This window comes from Eptatretus burgeri, chromosome 10 (assembly GCF_056783735.1).
Source record: "Eptatretus burgeri isolate ZD-2024b chromosome 10, Ebu_testis_v1, whole genome shotgun sequence".
NCBI lineage: Eukaryota > Metazoa > Chordata > Myxini > Myxiniformes > Myxinidae > Eptatretus > Eptatretus burgeri.
Window position 1 is genome coordinate 25,944,878 of NC_140970.1, and position 17,243 is coordinate 25,962,120.

At 45.9% G+C, this 17,243-nt stretch overlaps 1 protein-coding gene across 5 annotated transcripts in view; it reads left to right on the top strand.

Annotated features, from left to right (window-relative positions):
- LOC147018116 (IQ motif and SEC7 domain-containing protein 1-like) overlaps positions 1-17,243 on the top strand; it is a 396,789-nt gene that overhangs the window by 356,595 nt on the left and 22,951 nt on the right. For 4 of the 5 annotated variants that reach the window (XM_085897480.1, XM_085897478.1, XM_085897481.1 and 1 more), the window contains exons 6-9: positions 13,469-13,635; positions 16,462-16,601; positions 16,869-16,994; positions 17,089-17,218. In XM_085897480.1, coding sequence (XP_085753606.1) covers positions 13,469-13,635; positions 16,462-16,601; positions 16,869-16,994; positions 17,089-17,218 — 563 coding nt within the window. The remainder of the gene's footprint in view (positions 1-13,468; positions 13,636-16,461; positions 16,602-16,868; positions 16,995-17,088; positions 17,219-17,243) is intronic. The other variant, XM_085897479.1, reaches the window with a different exon arrangement.

Consider the following 17,243-nt stretch of genomic DNA (forward strand, 5'->3'; position numbering starts at 1 on the left):
GTTCGTGGAGATGTTGACGGTTGCTGGCGGAGTGGTGAGGATGGCGTGGTTGTTGAGAGGCAGGTGTGGTTGTTGAGAAGCGGAATTGTGGTTGGTGGTTGTTGTGTGATGGCGGTTGAGACGTGGTTGGTTCAAAATATAGATAGAACAGAAAAACGGCTATCTCAAAGCGTCGCAGCCCGAATGAATCACATAAATTCCCTCTAAACAACGGGTTTGGGGCTAACTCCACATGTACTTAGATATATCTCACCTACGGGCCCTTCATGGTGGTTTGCGAATTTCCACAGCCGTAACACTACCCCCTCCCCTTTTTTACAGACTCGTCCCGAGTCGTCAAATTTTCGTGTGCCATCATGTGTAGTTCTCCCCAAGTACGTTTTACCTTCGGATCCCTGAGTGCGACAATCATGGTATTCGTGTCCCCAAAATAAATAACCTGAGGGCTGAGTAACTAACTAACAAACACACTCACTCAGACGACTTAAATAAAATTGCCAGCACTAGACAGACATGCCGGGGGCGCACTCATATTTCCAGTACATCTTAATTTACAAATTTTACACTAACCATGGCCCAAGATCAATGGACTCTGCAGGGAGCAAAACAAACGCCAAAAGAAAACCGGTGCACGGGCCGCCACTGCAGGCCCGTGTTGTAGCTGCCAACAGGACAGTTCTTGCAGCTTGCAAACTGTTGCTTGATGATCCTGGCACACATGGCAATGAACAAGGGGGGGGGCAAAATGCAGCACAGAACAGGGGCAAAAGGAAGATGAGGGCAATGGGCATGGCCTGGCAAAGGCAGCAGGCAAACACAGCCTGCAGAACAAGGCCGTTGCAGGCAAACACAGCCGGCAGACGAACTGGCCGGCACAGGCCTTGAAGCACAGCAGCTGCAGACGATGCGGCCGGTACAGGCCTCGCAGCAAAACAACAGCTGTCGATGAAGTTGGCCGGCCTTTGCCTTGCAGTGCAGTTTGATGGAGGGAGTGCGGTGGTGCTGGCCACTCGGAAGGCGGGCTCAGACCTACCTACCTGTCTCCCTCCCACCTATCGCCTTTGCCTGTCACTGTACATACCCACTCCCTTAATTTGTCAAAACCAATTTAGCCCCAACTATTTTTTTGTTGTTTTTATTTTTTTTTACTTTTCCCCACTATAAATTGTCCCCTAACTCCCTTTATCGTCCTTGTTCGGCTAACCTATCGTCTACTAGCCTACTCCCAACCCCTACGTTCCCTTCCCGGAGGGGAATTAGGGAGAGCTAGCGTCCTGTGTCGAGGCCAACTCAAGCGTCAGGATGGCCTCCCCAGATTTCAGCGATCTATAACACAAAGTGGGTCCAGCGGCCCACAACGAGAGCGAAGGGATGGATGGTGCAGAGGAGTACACTTCCTAATCTACCCTATCCATTTAACTGTTAAACTACCCCGGGGCTTTCAACAAGTGCCTCTCGCTTAAGCTATTGGTTCTTACAACCCAGATTCCCGTCGCCTGTGTTGGTGTCCTCGCAATTTCGGGCCTTGCCCCCCAATTTTCTTCCCGTGCCCTCACACGGTCTCATGGCTGGGACGCATGGCTCCCCTTGGCAGGCACGACCCTCTGCCGATTCTCCGATGATGGCACCCCTGGGCACTACACTGCCTCCGAGCCTAACAGCTCCCTAAACACCGGGGAGTGCCCTCCATGGCAACTCCCCTGAAACGCTCACGTGGCAGGCTGGCTTCCCGGGCCCCTTTCCGAGGGTCACCCGTGCCCACAACACTGCCGACGCGGCTAATGGCGCCCCTGGCCCCCGCACCATGCGGGCGCACCGGTGCCCACTACGCTATCCCGGCCCCCCATGGGCCCTTGGCCTACCACGGCCGACTAGCCCGATGCCCGCGGTACACACTCAGCGATACTCACCTTTCGCAGCCATGCTCCCAGCCCGTCAACAGGGCTCCTGCACCCCTCCAAATGGGTATCGAGCCTACATTCCCACCAACAACAAAACGACTTCCATTTTTGTTAATTTAACTGAGCCACTAACTCACTTTACACTGACCCCAGGGTCCCTTGGACGGGAATCACTCCTCCCCCCAATCACTCATCGCACCATGCATTCCCCATTCACTCCATTCACACAGACCCGCTGGCCTCACTCACTCACCAAGCACATGTTTCCACTCAACTCACCAACTCTTCAACACACACACTGCTGAACTCTGCCATCCTTCTAACTACCTCCCCTAACTACCTCGTGCTCCCACGTCGTCCCTTACACTATAGCACGTTCCTTTTAACACTACGTAGCTAAGCTACGCCCCCTCTACACATGCAAAGTCTGTCCCTGTCTTCAAAATAATTCCCATCTATCCATTTCCCAACCTAAATCTCGCTACAATCCCTCTAACTAATCCATTCCACGGGCCCCATGAGGACTTACCCCTGCTCCATGAAGCCGGTCTAACTAAGCGAACCCTTCCCACTAACTAGTGTTCATCCTGTGCCCAGGTAAGGGGATCTTCTACCCCTTGCCCAGGAATCCTGTTCACCCGAAAGCGAGGCTTGTTTTTTTATTTTTATTTTTAGATATGCGCAGCACCAGCGCGGAAACTCAAAACCTGCGCACCAGCGAGGCAATTCAGCCGCGCACTTTTGGCGTGACGTCATGGCAGATGTTCGCGTCCCTCGTCCCTCTTGGACGGTACCATCCGGCAGGGATTCACCCTCCTGCCGGATTCCAACCATACACGCAGCCATGACGTCACCCGGCGCATAAAAAAACACAAGCCCCACGTCTCGAGGGGTTCCCCACGCGAACACATGTGCTCTGCCCGTTGGAACTCAACACACACGCCCGCGTGGAGAACCCGTCCGGTCCAAATCCGAAATCCTACCAAAACTTTGTCCGTCCGCGGGATCGGCAACATCCACCGCTGGCGTTTCCGGACCGGGCTTCACTCCCGCAAGCGAGCATGTGGCGGCCTCGTGCGTTGCACAGCATGGACCGCGCGCTCGCTGCTGGGTGAACCCGGCGCGGTGCCCAAAATAGCTACGGCCGCTATTCGGCCTTTGTCCCTCTGTCGCCATCGTCGTCGCCATTTCACCCACGCACACCTGCGTGTTACGACGCTCACACACCATTGCATCACATTCACACCGGGAGACGCGGCTGCGTGCTCACGCATGCCGACCGTCATCTCCCTTACACACAGCGACCTTACACACATGGTCTCCCTCACACTCGGCCGCTCACTCACTCGTGCCGTTTCCTTCGCACACACCATACCTCTCACACAAGCGGGGGCACTCACCCACGGTGCCTCATCCACACACGGGGTCTCATCCATACACGGGGTCGCACTCACACCTTGCACCACACACACCGGGACAACACTCGTAACCACACACACCGGGACAACCACACTGGGGACAATCACATCGGGGGCTCACGCCACCACAAGGGGTTCCGGGGTCTCTATACCCCCCAAGCTCGGCGTGCACCCGTTTGCAGCACTCGCCCCCTCAACTCCGCTTGGCACGACTGAACCCACCTGGTCGTGATTCGCTTCAAGGGAGAACAGCGTCTCCCTTTGTTCCCAAAGGAGGCCATCCAGCTGCTTGCACAGGGTCTCTAACCAGTCCGCCAGCTCGCCCCCATTATCCTCCACTACCTCTGTGTGTGTGTTCTGTTCCTTTAACCCCGTCTTTATCGTGCAGTCTCTCCTCTACTTTTTCTGTTTCTTTCTGGCTCTATTTTCCTTCCCATCTGAGTCGTTCTTCCTCTCGGAACTTCCTGAGTTCTTCGTTCTCCCTCCGGAGTTTTTCAATCTCCGTGGACTCTAATCTTGCTCCCCGTTTTAGTTGTTCAATTTCAAACTCGTATTATATAGTTTTTGTTTTCTCTCCCACTGTTCCTCCTGCTCTTCATTTTCTAATCTCATCGTTTCTTTCAATTGGTTAACCTCAGATTCATGTTCTTGTTGTTTTCTATTCCATTGTTCCTCTCGTTCTTCCTTCTCCAATCTCGTTGTCTCCTCCAATCGCCTGATTTCTCCTTCCTGCTTCATTCCTTGCTCCTTCACTTTCTCCTCGTACTCCAACCTATTTTTTTCCTTTTGTCGTTCAGTTTCAAATTCATACTCTTTCAGTTTTCTATTCCACTGTCTTTCTTGTTCCTCGTTCTGCAATCTCGTTATTTCCTTCAACTGACTGATTTCTTTCTCCTGTCTCATTCCTTGTTCTTTCAGTACTCTTTCTTGTTCCTCATTCTTTAGTCTGGCCTTCGCTTCCAGCTGTTCGATCTGTACAGTGTGGTTTCTTAACGTTTCATTTTCCGTTCTCTTCCTTTCCTCTTTTAACACTCTCAGTTCGTTTTGTAATTCCCCCTCTTTGTTTTGGTGTTTCTGTAACTCAGAAGCTTCCTTTTCTAATTATTTTCTCATCTCTGCACACTCAGACCTTGCTTTGGCTTCTAACTGTTCTTCCGGCTTGCCCTTGTGGTTTTCTACCCGTCTTCCCAGTTCCTCTGTCTCCGTTTTTCCCTCCAGTCCCAGCTTATCAACTCTCTTCGTCATGTCTTGAAGTCTTTTCTCACACTCCACCGTTACGACCTTCAATCCCTCCTTTGTCTCCTCCTGGCTTTCTTTTAATTTTTCTAATACCTTCTTTACCTCGTGTCTCGTCTTACACGTCTCCCGAATTATTTTCTCACCCGCCCCCACTGTGGGCCTGACAGCCGTTGCACTCCCTCCCGTTGGTTCAGAGTCTCCGCCACGTGGCGTCGCCATTTTCTCGCCCGCGGTCCGAGTTTCCTTTCCCCATGCCTTTATGTCTGCATTAATTTCATCCATTTTTGTTTTCCATGTGTTGGGCATTCGTCTTCATTCCGTTGCTCATGCTTTGCACGAGTTCAATAATCTGCCGCATTGTCACCTGTGACCTGCCCTGGCAGGACCGATCCGCTATTATCGGTCGCGGTTTCGCTGGGGGCCGGGGAAGGGTTTTGACGGAGGAGGGGTGGGGGGGGGCGTCATACACCGCGGCCGCCACCGCGCCCATTTCGGGCTCTGAGTTTGTTCGTGGGGGGAATTGCTCCTGCACGGAAATATCCTGCTCGGGGATTTCATCCTGGGCCATGGATTTTACATTACTGCACATACCTAATACCCCCAGCTCCCGCTCGCCTTGAGACGCCATCTTATTTCTCGTAAGGGGTTAATTTACATCGCTCGTAATTTGGAGGGAACGGGGGGGGAGGGGGTCGCCTCGCACACCCCTGAACCGATTCCCCGTGAATTTAGCTTGGAGGCGGGAGGGATTCGAATCCCACTCCCGGACACCAGTGTTGCGAATTCGCGCCCACCGGTGTGCGATCGGCCGTTCGACTCGAATGGCGGCCGCCTCCCTCACCAGACAGACAATTCTGTCGTGACCCTCCGGGAACTATCGCCCGGAGCCAGTCACGGGTGGGCCTTTCGACCTCACCACAATCGTGCCAATCGGCCACCCGCGTAGGATAGGGTTGTTCGCCAAACTCGACCTCCCTAAGTACCCATGCGGATGGTAGACCGGGCGATCGTACCTCGCCGCAGGCCGACTCCGGACACGAAGCGCTTAAGCGGTCCGTTCCATGCTATCGGGATAACCGAGCGGTGTTATCGTCGGCCTCGACGGTTCCGATTAATTATCGGGCGTATTAAGCCCACTACGAACCCTTTACGTGAAGCAAGATGGAGATTCAAACTAAGGAAAGGACGCAGCGAAACGGGGAGCAATTCAACATAATGCACGTTATTTACACGACACACGGAGAGCACACATGTATCAATTTAAAACAAAAACAACAATGCAGAGCTACGACCGACTAACGCGTACACACGGCAACACTTATACAGTTCTACTTTACAAGACACAGCGCCACAAGATCCATACAAAAACAAAAGAAAAGGCCACCCTCAAAGACAAGGGGGCAGACGGGGCCCGTGGGCCTTTATGGCGTGGGACTTGGCAGACCAAACGAGTCCCACGAGACCGTTGCAGGTTACCTGCACCCTCGCGGTGTGATGGTGGGCGAGCTCTCTCCGGCACTCCTTGTACGAACGCGCAGGTCCGCGCGACACAGCTGGCAGAGCAGCACCTCCAGTCCGCGTCCCCTCCGCGACGTCCGGACTCTCCACCGACTGCAAGCTCCAACGAGCGGGTCGCTCTACGGACCGCTTCTCCAAGACCCAGATGGGCAGAAGACCATGAACCGCCGAATGATACTGACACTCACTGACCGCCCTGACCTGACCTCCTCTGACCTGACTTCTCCTAGCGGCGCCTCCGTGCGCCCTTTTATTTCCCCAGCACCCCGCCCCTCCCTTCGCAGCACGCGGGGGGGGGGACATTCCACCAGAGAAATTGGGGCGGGAGTTGAGTTTCCAACCGTCATTCTTGTTTACCAGAGAAATCGGGGCGGAAGTTGAGTTTCCAACCGTCATTCTTGTTTACCAGTGAAATCGGGGCGGAAGTTGAGTTTCCAACCGTCATTCTTGTTCACCAGAGAAATCGGGGCGGGAGTTGTTGTTGTTCCCCTTTTGTGTTCGTGGAGATGTTGACGGTTGCTGGCGGAGTGGTGAGGATGGCGTGGTTGTTGAGAGGCAGGTGTGGTTGTGGTTGTTGTGAAGCGGCGTTGTGGTTGGTGGTTGTTGTGTGATGGCGGTTGAGACGTGGTTGGTTCAAAATAAAGATAGAACAGAAAAACGGCTATCTCAAAGCGTCGCAGCCCGAATGAATCACATAAATTCCCTCAAAACAACGGGTTTGGGGCTAACTACACATGTACTTCGAGATATCTCACCTACGGGCCCTTCATGGTGTAATGCGAATTTCCCCAGCCGTAACAATATATATATATATATATATATATATATATATATATATATATATATATATATATATATATATATATATATATATATATATATATATATATATATATATGTACAGGGTGAGTCAGAAGTAGCGCCCAATTTCTGTCAGTTGGTTGTTTGTTTGCCAGTTGTATTACAGTGTACAAGAAGGTAGAAATCAATGAATGACATGTTTATCTGACCATTTATTCAAGAAAAAACTATTAGGGAACTGTACCAAGCTGTTTTCCTTGCAATTTTCAAAGTGCCCTCCCTCGTGATTGATGCACAATTGCAGCCGAGCAGGCACAGAGCGGCACACACGTCTGCAGAGTTCAATATCAATTTCCTCAAACTTTGCAGTGATTTGAGCCTTCAATTTCTGAATGGTACGAGGCTTTTCATGACAAACAAGGTCTTTCATGAGCCCCCAAAGAGAGAAATCTGGAGGTGTAAGGTCTGGGGAGCGTGCCGGCCACTCGATCGGACCGCGGCGGCCGATACACTTTCTGGGAAAGTTTTCATCAAGCCACTGACGAACATTACATCCATAATGAGGTGGAGCTCCATCATGTTGGAAATAACAGTCCTGATCTTGTACCCTGGACCAAAAGAAGGTTTGCAGCATCTTCTTCTTCTTTCGGCTGCTCCCTTTAGGGGTCGCCACAGCGGATCATCCGTCTGATCCGCATAGTGATTTGGCACATGTTTTACGCCGGATGCCCTTCCTGATGAAACCCTGGTCGCCTCTTACTATACAGGGATATGGTACACCTATTTTAACCGGGGTATACACTGGTACTCATTTCGCCGACCTCGGAAGGATGACAGGCTGAGTCAACCCCCTGGTGTATTAATTCAGTGGCCCAACGGGGCTTGAACTCAGGACCTTTTGGATCCCAAGCTGCTGCCCTAACCACTGCGCCAACACCAGGCTATTAACCTGGTGTTTTGGAAATATATATGCGTATTATATATATATATATATATATATATATATATATATATATATATATATATATATATATATATATATATATATATATATATATATATATATATATACATACTGCCCTAACCACTGCGCCAACACCAGGCCAACAACCACTGCGCCAACACCAGGTTTGCAGCATATCCAGGTAAATTTCTGCAGTGACATCCCTCAAAGAAAAAGGGTCCAATTATCCCTAATGGAGATATGGCTGCCAAAACTGTCACTCCAGGTAAATTTACCTCCTTCTCAACTGTCACTCTTGGGTTATTCGCAGCCCATTCGACACAATTGTGTCTGTTAATTGTGCCATTAAGCTCAATTTGGTGCAACTTCAGTAACTTTTCAAACTCGCAGCAATAACCTGCAGAACAAAATCAAAAATAAATAAATTACGAAAATTAATAATCTGCAAGACAATTATTAACAAGATGACTTCCCAGAAAGAATCTGACAGCCGAAAAAACAGAAATCGGGCGCTACTTTTGACTCACCCTGTATGTACTATATGTGTATGTGTGTATATATATATATATATATATATATATATATATATATATATATATATATATATATATATATATATATATATATATATATATATATATATATATATATATATATATATATATATATATATATATATATATATATATATATATATATATATATATATATATATATATATATATATATATATATATATATATATATATATATATATATATATATATATATATATATATATATATATATATATATATATATATATATATATATATATATATATATATATATATACACATATATATATATATATATATATATATATATATATATATATATACACATATATATATATATATATATATATATATATATATATATATATATATATATATATATATATATATACACATATATATATATATATATATATATATATATATATATATATATATATATATATATATTGTTGCGGGCCGGAAGTCCGGTGGCGAGAACGACCATAGGTGGGGGAGGTTACGTCGTCTCCGACCAGACTCTCCGGAATTGTAGGCCGTCCCTCTCGGATAATTCCGTGAGGCGGTGGGTCGCTTAACCGACCGTGGATGCCAATATCTCAACCGCGTAGCGCAGGGTCTTTTTGTCTGGAATCAATTTCCCGAATTAACTATGCAATTTCGACTACTGGGGAACCATGCCCTCGGCACGTCTTGCTCGAACCGGGTCACTCTACCGACTGCGGTGGAGTTCCAACTACTGAATACCAACTCCAGTTCGGGTGCAGTCGAGCGGAACTGCCAAAGCCGTGCCGGCTAGAATGAACGGATTATCGGGTATAAAAACCCGGCTAAAACTCAGATCCGAACCGTGCTGGACCAATGAAAGAAAGGATGGAAACGAACTGGGAACATTTCTGCAGTAATTTATTTACAACTAGAACGGGCACTCGGTAGAGCGCATACCTTCGCCGCCGCAACTTTTTCCGGGTACATTTGAAAAACGTCATTTTAAAACGTCCATGACGTCACAACCGTCAGTCCGATTGACGTCAAATTTGGTGTGTAACCTCCACGAAGGCAGTCCAACGAAATGGAATGATAAACACTGAAAAATTAAAAAGTTGAAAAATGACGTCATCTTTTGACGTCATTTTGACGCACTTCCAGGGACGTCACGTCCAATCGGGGACTACCATTCTGAAAGCTCGTAGTTCACTGAACGTTTTAACATTGGTTTCATGTCAATAGCTCTATTAGATCTGAAGCTATGCCTACAAGTATATTTTGACCTTGAATGTGACCTTGACCTTGACTCCAGAGTTAATTGGCAAAACCTGTACATAAATAAACAGATATTTTGGTCCTGATCCTAATGCCTGGATTTGGGAGACTTTCCTTTATAAATTATATAGATATTTGAATGTAAAATATCAGGACATTTTAGCCACAATTGAAAAACGTCATGTTCAAACGTCAATGACGTCATAACGGTCAGTCCGATCGAAGTCAAATTTGGTGTGTGACGTCCTTAAGGTAAGTCCTACAAAACGGTATGATCAAAACTGATGAGATCGAAAATTGAAAATTTACGTCATCTTGTGACGTCATTTAGACGCACTTCTGATGACGTTACGTCAAATCCGACACTACATATCCGAAAGGTATCTCGTCATGGAACAATATGGCGGTGGTTGCATGTCGATAGCTGTATTATGAAGGAAGTTATGCTCAAAAGAGTGTTTTGACCTTTTCATGACCTTGAACTTGACCTTTGACCCGATCGCTCCCAAAATATAATCAAATCATCCTTGGATACTCACGAATCATCCCACCAAATTTCATGCAATTCGGTTTCATATTTTCTGAGTTATACGAATAACAAACAAACACACATATTCACAAATAAATAAATACACAGCGACCAAAACATAACCTTTCACAGAATGCAAAGGTAATAAAGAAGACACAGAGCAAGACTTATCGCGAAATACACAAGCAAGAATTTACAATGTTCAAAAACACTGATACAGTTTCTACTTACAAGATGGGCCCACACACTCAGACGCACACTCAGATGATTTATTAAAAGACCCCCGCAGCCAGAGAGGGAGAGACGCGTGGGGCTCGTGCCTGTGGAGGAACCTGAGCAGAGCAGTCGGAGTCCCAGGGTGGAGATCAGGGTCGCGGACGGGACCCAGGAAAACTCCAACGAACGCCAGCCAAATGCAGAACTCCACTCAAACGCCCCAGACTCCAGCTCAAACTGCACGACGCACACCAACCAACTCAACTCCTCCAAAAAACTTTCACTCTGAGGATCGCGTCGTATTTTTATGGACCTCCCCGAACGGGGCGGGGGCTCGGTGAAACAGACGTCACCGTCCACCCCGATTGTACAGGGTCTTCATGGGGTCCGTCCTTTCTGGGCGGGGCCTCGGCCAAACCAGGAGGCCCGCCCCCCTCCCCCTCCACGCGTGTGGACTCATCAAGGGGAAGATCCAACGTTGAAAAGGAACGTTTGTAGAAGCGCAAAGGAACGGCGGACTGGACGTTTTTTCCCCCTTATGCTGTAGCCAGTGTGGCGAGGGTTGCAAGCGCTGGAAGGTACCGTGGTTGGTTGTTAGATGGTCTGTTGGATGATCATTGGAGGGTTCGTTGGATGGTTTGTTGGATGGTCGTTAGATGTAATAACCTACCTAAAAGGACGTCGCAACGCACACCTTTGATTCCCCACTAGACAAAAGGAAGGGACCTGTCTTCACATGTACTTCACGGAATAACTGACTTTTGGGACATCTGTATGTTTGAATGCATATGGTTTCCAGATCCGTAACAATATATATATATATATATATATATATATATATATATATATATATATATATATATATATATATATATATATATATATATATATATATACATACATATATATATATATATATATATATATATATACATATATATATATATACATATATATATATATATATATATATATATATATATATATATATATATATATATATATATATATATATATATATATATATACATATATACATATATATATATATATATATATATATATATATACATATATATATATATATATATATATATATACATATATACATATATATATATATATATATATATATATATATATATATATATATATACATATATATATATATAGTTGCGGTTGTGGAAATTCATAAACCATCACACAGGTTCCCCGGAGATCAGTTATTTCGATAAGTATGTGTTTCAGGTTAGAACCCCCACTGATGTGTAAAGGGAATTGTTCGTGTGCCGGGATGTGAATCTTTGAGGTAGCCATTATTCTTTTTCTATCTTTTATTTCAAAACATCGCAACACCATCATCTCCTCGACAAACAACACCATCTCCGCACCAACCGTCAGTATGGGACAACGGCGAACTGCCACGGCGCGAGCTGATTAGCATATTCGGATCACAAGAGGGCTTTCCCCGAAACAAACAAGTGACGTCGAACATGGGGTTTCCAGCGAGGCGTTCGAGGGGTGAGAGGTCAGAGGTGAAGAGTGGGCGGAGCCCCGGCCTTGGGTGAGAGTTCGAGGGGCGGCTCGCCAAGCCCTATAAAAGGGCGGAGCTCGACGAAGTTGGGGGTCTTGAACCAGTGCAAGTTGCGGCTTCGGAAGTCAGTGCCAGTCAGGAGGAGAAGCCAAAGTGCCAGCTGCGGTGGAGTCCAGCAAGTCGTCGGAGTCCGGGCAAGGAGAGCCAGCGGCAGTGGCAGAGTTTGGTGGTCCGGGAAAACGACCCTGACGGTGGTCGAGCAGCGTCGCTGAGGTAGTGGACGGGTCATTAAAGAGCAACAACTCTAAAAGAGCCAAGAACCCATTAAATCCTCCAAAAGCGTCGCCGGCCAGGCCCAACAAAAAGGCCGCGACGAGAGCTGAACCACCGAGGGGAACCAAGCAGCCACTCAAGCCGCTCAAGCAACTGGCGTGTTGCGACATGAGGGCCAAGCAGAGACACCAGGGGTCACCGACCCGAAGACCTTTGAGCCGTCACAAGGGGCGGCCAGGTAACCTGCCCGGCCTCTTGCGAGCCTTCGGTCATCCAGGCTCCGAGTCCGAATAAAGGCTCACGGGCCCGTTTCTTTTCTGGGTTTTGTATGAAAGTCTGCTTCTGTGGCGCCTTGTCTTTTATAAGTAGAAATGATTTAAGTGCGTGCCTGTACATATTGAATAGACATCGGATGTAGGCTTTGCTCGTGTCATGTCCCCTTCCCCCATTGATTGCTTGCGTGTTTAATAAATTCCCCGTTGTTTGACTGTAAAACTGCTCATTGCGTCCATTTCATCCCATTGACTTCAACGGCGCATTCGGGAAATTAGCAGGCTGTTAAAGCCAATAAAAGTGGTCATTTGGTCCGATGGAACTTCGTGATAACCCCTCAGGTCACGCACGGTGCGAGTACGGTAACGGCTCACCCCACTCAAGGTCCGTCGAGGTATAAATTCACGGTACTTATGTCTGCGCAGATAATTAGGTATGTCGAGATTCGGCGATTAACCCTGTACCGCGTGGACAGAATATTGGCAATTTATGGTGCGTTAAGGCACCCGCAGCAGGTTTCCGGGGTAGTCCAGAAGCTACGACTGCAATTCCGGTCATCGGCGGACGCGCGACTGTGGTTGGGCCGTAAGCAGTCGTGCGTGGCAGTCGAACTGGCGGAATTCGTAACAATATATATATATATATATATATATATATATATATATATATATATATATATATATATATATATATATATTTGTGTGTGTGTGTTCCTTTGGTTCCTTCGAGTGGTGGTCCACATAACGATCTCCTGAACAGTAATATATTTCCTTTTTCTCGTTTACATTAATTGATTTTCCTTCTCCCTTGTCAAGCACTTGTGAAGCAAAATGCAAGTTTGTATGCACGTCCCTTCACCCTTATCGCTCACGTCATGTATTTCATTCATCGTATTGTTTCTCTTCCCTCCACTTGCCTTTCTTTCATTATTTCTGATGAAACCAACCCTCATCACTCCTCCTTCTCCTTTTTTACCCATTAGCCAGCGGTTCTGCGTGTGCAATCCTGGTGTCGTACGGCAGTTTCAGAATCCCGACACCATGTTCATCCTGGCTTTTGCTGTGGTGCTGCTCAATACCGACATGTACAGCCCCAACGTGAAACTCGAGAGGAAGATGAAGCTTGAGGACTTTGTGAAGAATCTTCGAGGTCAATCATGCACAAACATTGCTTAACTCCTCTATCTGCATTTTCTTTCCTTTCTATGCCCTCATTTGTCAAGACTCATTTTACTGTAATTCACACGGATCGATGCCTTCTTCATCTCTGCATTTTTGCCTCATTTCATTCCTCGCTGCTCTGGATTCTGGAAATACTTTATCATCCATCTTGGACGCTTTGCTTTTTTTAATCTCTAAATTTATCTGCTGTATATCAATGACTCTTGCACACTCTACCTTTTGGCTAGTGCTCTCTTAACTGTTCTGTGTAGATTTGCACCTTTTCTCGGTGGGGGGGGCGGGGGGGCATTGGGCTTTGAGTCGAAGGATAGTGTTTGACTCATTATTGTAAAACTTTCATGCCAACTGTTTTATCTTTCTGACGTTTCTGCATGCGAGTCAGCACTTCGTGATTTATTTTCGTTCGAGGCTTTTGTAATTCCAGGTGAAAATATTACTTTGTCGTTTGGGGCTGGTTCGCAAGGCTTGCCCTTCAGGGCTCTCTTTCTGAACTGCCATTGGCTCAATTATGTTAAACATTCAATAGTTGATCCAATCATTTTTGCTAACTTAATAATTTAAATTTTTTTTTTGTTAATGCTCATTTTTATTGTCCCCACACTTTTTGAAAGAAAATAACGGGTGATATTGTAATTGGTTCCATCTGTCTGTCCGTCCTTCACACTGTCTCCTCCTAAACGGTTGTGCAGAAATTTATCAAAAATGGTAGTTATGATTATCACATGGAATGAAGGTGCAAGAGCAGTGTCATTTTAGCCCCGCTACCTGAGATCAAAAAAGCGGAATTACAGGCACATTTTTAGTTCCCTACCGGTTTCACCAGAGGGGACGATTAGTTTGCTCTCTGTCCGTCCGTCCCGCCTGTGGTTTTTCAGACTTTTTTCCCCATACCCTTTGACATATTCAACTGAAATTTGGGACATGGCTTTATGATGATAAGTTACAGAGCAAGTTGCAGGGCGTTTCGTCAATTTTTCACGGAGTTATGCCTTTTTGACAGAGAAAATATCACATCGGTAGGGGACATGTATTGCAAAGCAGTTCTCGCTCTTGTTGAACATCTTTTGATGGAATTTTGTAGATGCAATCAACATTGGTGGACACATGAAATATGTCACTAATTTTTGGATTTGACCCCCAGTTCATGCCCCCAGGGGGGTGGGGTATTGTTGTCACAAGGATAAAAATGGTGGGAAATTTTTTTAATCAAAATTTGATATTGGGTCATTCCGAGTCGAACTTTTTGCCATCTTTCAACTTTGCTTTAGGCAGGAAGCGTGGGGATTTGCGATGGTGCGCCATCGACTTTACTCGAATTTTATTTTATTTCAGCAGTTTTTAACCTTGCTTGTTTTTTTCATTTCTTCCTTCTCCCAAAATTTTTCCCTGAATGAGGATATTAAGAGATGGGCAAGAGTAAAGGACATTGGCAAAAAGACACGGGATGTACATCTGTCTGTATTAGTTGGGACATGTGCTAAGGAGGAGGAGGGGATGTGGTCAGGCAGGTCTTTCATATGGATGCAGTTGACAGGAAGAGAAGGTGCAGACCAAAATTGAGGTGAAAGGAAGTGGTGGGGTGGGAAATAAGGAAAGTGCAGGTGCACAGAGAGCATTCTCAGAGAGGGATAGAGGGGTGTGGTGGGATTAATTGGGGCCATTTAATACAAGGGACTTGGGCCGAGGAGGAAGCCTCTTGACCCACCATGCCTGCACTTTGTCAACACCATTGTAATTCAATCTATCAGTTATTTTACTTAATCTCACTGGGGTTGGGGGAAGGAGTGGGGAACGAAATCTATGTGGACACAACCATGTCTGACATGACTGTGAAACACATTTGGAGATAAATGTTTTGCAGCCAATCAAACAGGCATCTCTGCCACCACAGTACTAATGAAAAAATTAAATTACCTACGTTTACTACATATATTGATGCTTTTTATTTTCATACAAAGAGATGATGTCAAAACTTCATTAACGACCAAATGTAGTTATTCTCACTTTTGGAAGTTTGAGTTTAGTCTCTTTTACAAACTCGGAAGTGTGTGCAAGTAGTAAAAAAAAAAACACAGCACAATCGTTGTTGTTATCCCTGATAGCACACCAACGTTGGGCTAGCATTGGCAATAGATTGGCAAAGGTCAGAACGGTCGCAAGCACATTTCAAACATCGGTCTAACGTCGGAAATATGGTGCAAAAGCCATCTGACATTGCACCAATGTTGTCCCGGCAGACAGATTACATTAGGCCAACGTCTTTAACAAGCATTGGTCCAACGTCGGTGTGATATCTGGATGTGGATAAAACAACTAAAAATTAAAAAAAAGAAAAGAAAACTCAATCAGTGGTGCTGAAGAGCACCAGCCACATAACCAAATTCTATGGAAATTATGGTTGTTATGAAAGGTGTTGGGCTGATGATATCCTCATGTATGAACTAATTGAATCTCACATTGATGCAAAAAGAAGATCCCTCCTCCCAGCACTTATTGATTATTTCACCCTAGTAGTTCATCATATGATATTGAATGCATCTTTGCAAGACACTCCAATAACGTAACTTCAGAAAAAAAATTACATTCAGTATATTAAATCCAGATAGCCTTTATATACTGGGCTTTCAGCACATCAGCCTGTTTTGCTTTTTTTTTTTTTTTTTGCTGATGAAGAAATCTTAAACGTTTCCAAAAAAAACAAATAAAGACCCCACATTGTCGATCATGCCCACCCCCTTTAGAGTGGTCACTCCTAATTCTGTCCGTGAGATATTCATTTGGGTTCTTTCTCCAGGTGTGGACGATGGCGCAGACATACCTCGTGAGATGCTTGTCGGAATCTACGAGCGCATCAGGGAATGTGAACTGAAAACCAATGAGGATCACGTTTCTCAGGTCACCAAGCTTGAGAAGTCTTTGGTCGGCAAGAAGCCGGTGTGTGGAGACTTGCCACCGTGTGGTGTCTGTTTCAGAGGATATAATGATTCTTTTTTGTTTGTTTAGTAACCCTCTTTACATCACCTCACCTGCTTTATCTCTTTGTGTAATGATCTCTCCTGCCTTCCATCTCAGACTATCCTTATCTGTTGATCTTTTTGAAGTAAGCATGGAAAGCATGTGTCTCCACTTTCACTTCTGATATTATCAATGGAGGGAGGCGATGTTCCTCAAATCATTTCTATTCACATGCCTTTGTGTCAGGCCCTGTCCTTGACCCACCGTCGGCTCGTTTGCTACTGCCGCCTTTTTGAAGTGCCCGACCCAACAAAGCCACAAAAGTTGGGTCTTCACCAGCGTGAGATCTTCTTGTTTAACGACCTGTTGGTGGTAAGAACTTTATCCTAATACTGATCTCTGAGCAGTAGACAGATACTTTGGTGCTTTCACAGCTCAGTCAATATTTTCGTATTTGCAAAATTAGGTCAGCGGGACTTTGGCACTTCCACACCAGGTGACCAAGATTTTTCAACGGAAGAAGAACTCGGTGGTGTACAGCTTCCGACAAGCGTTTAACCTGTACGGCATGCAAGTGGACACATTTGAGAACCAGTGTAAGTCTTCCTTTCCTTATGTGAC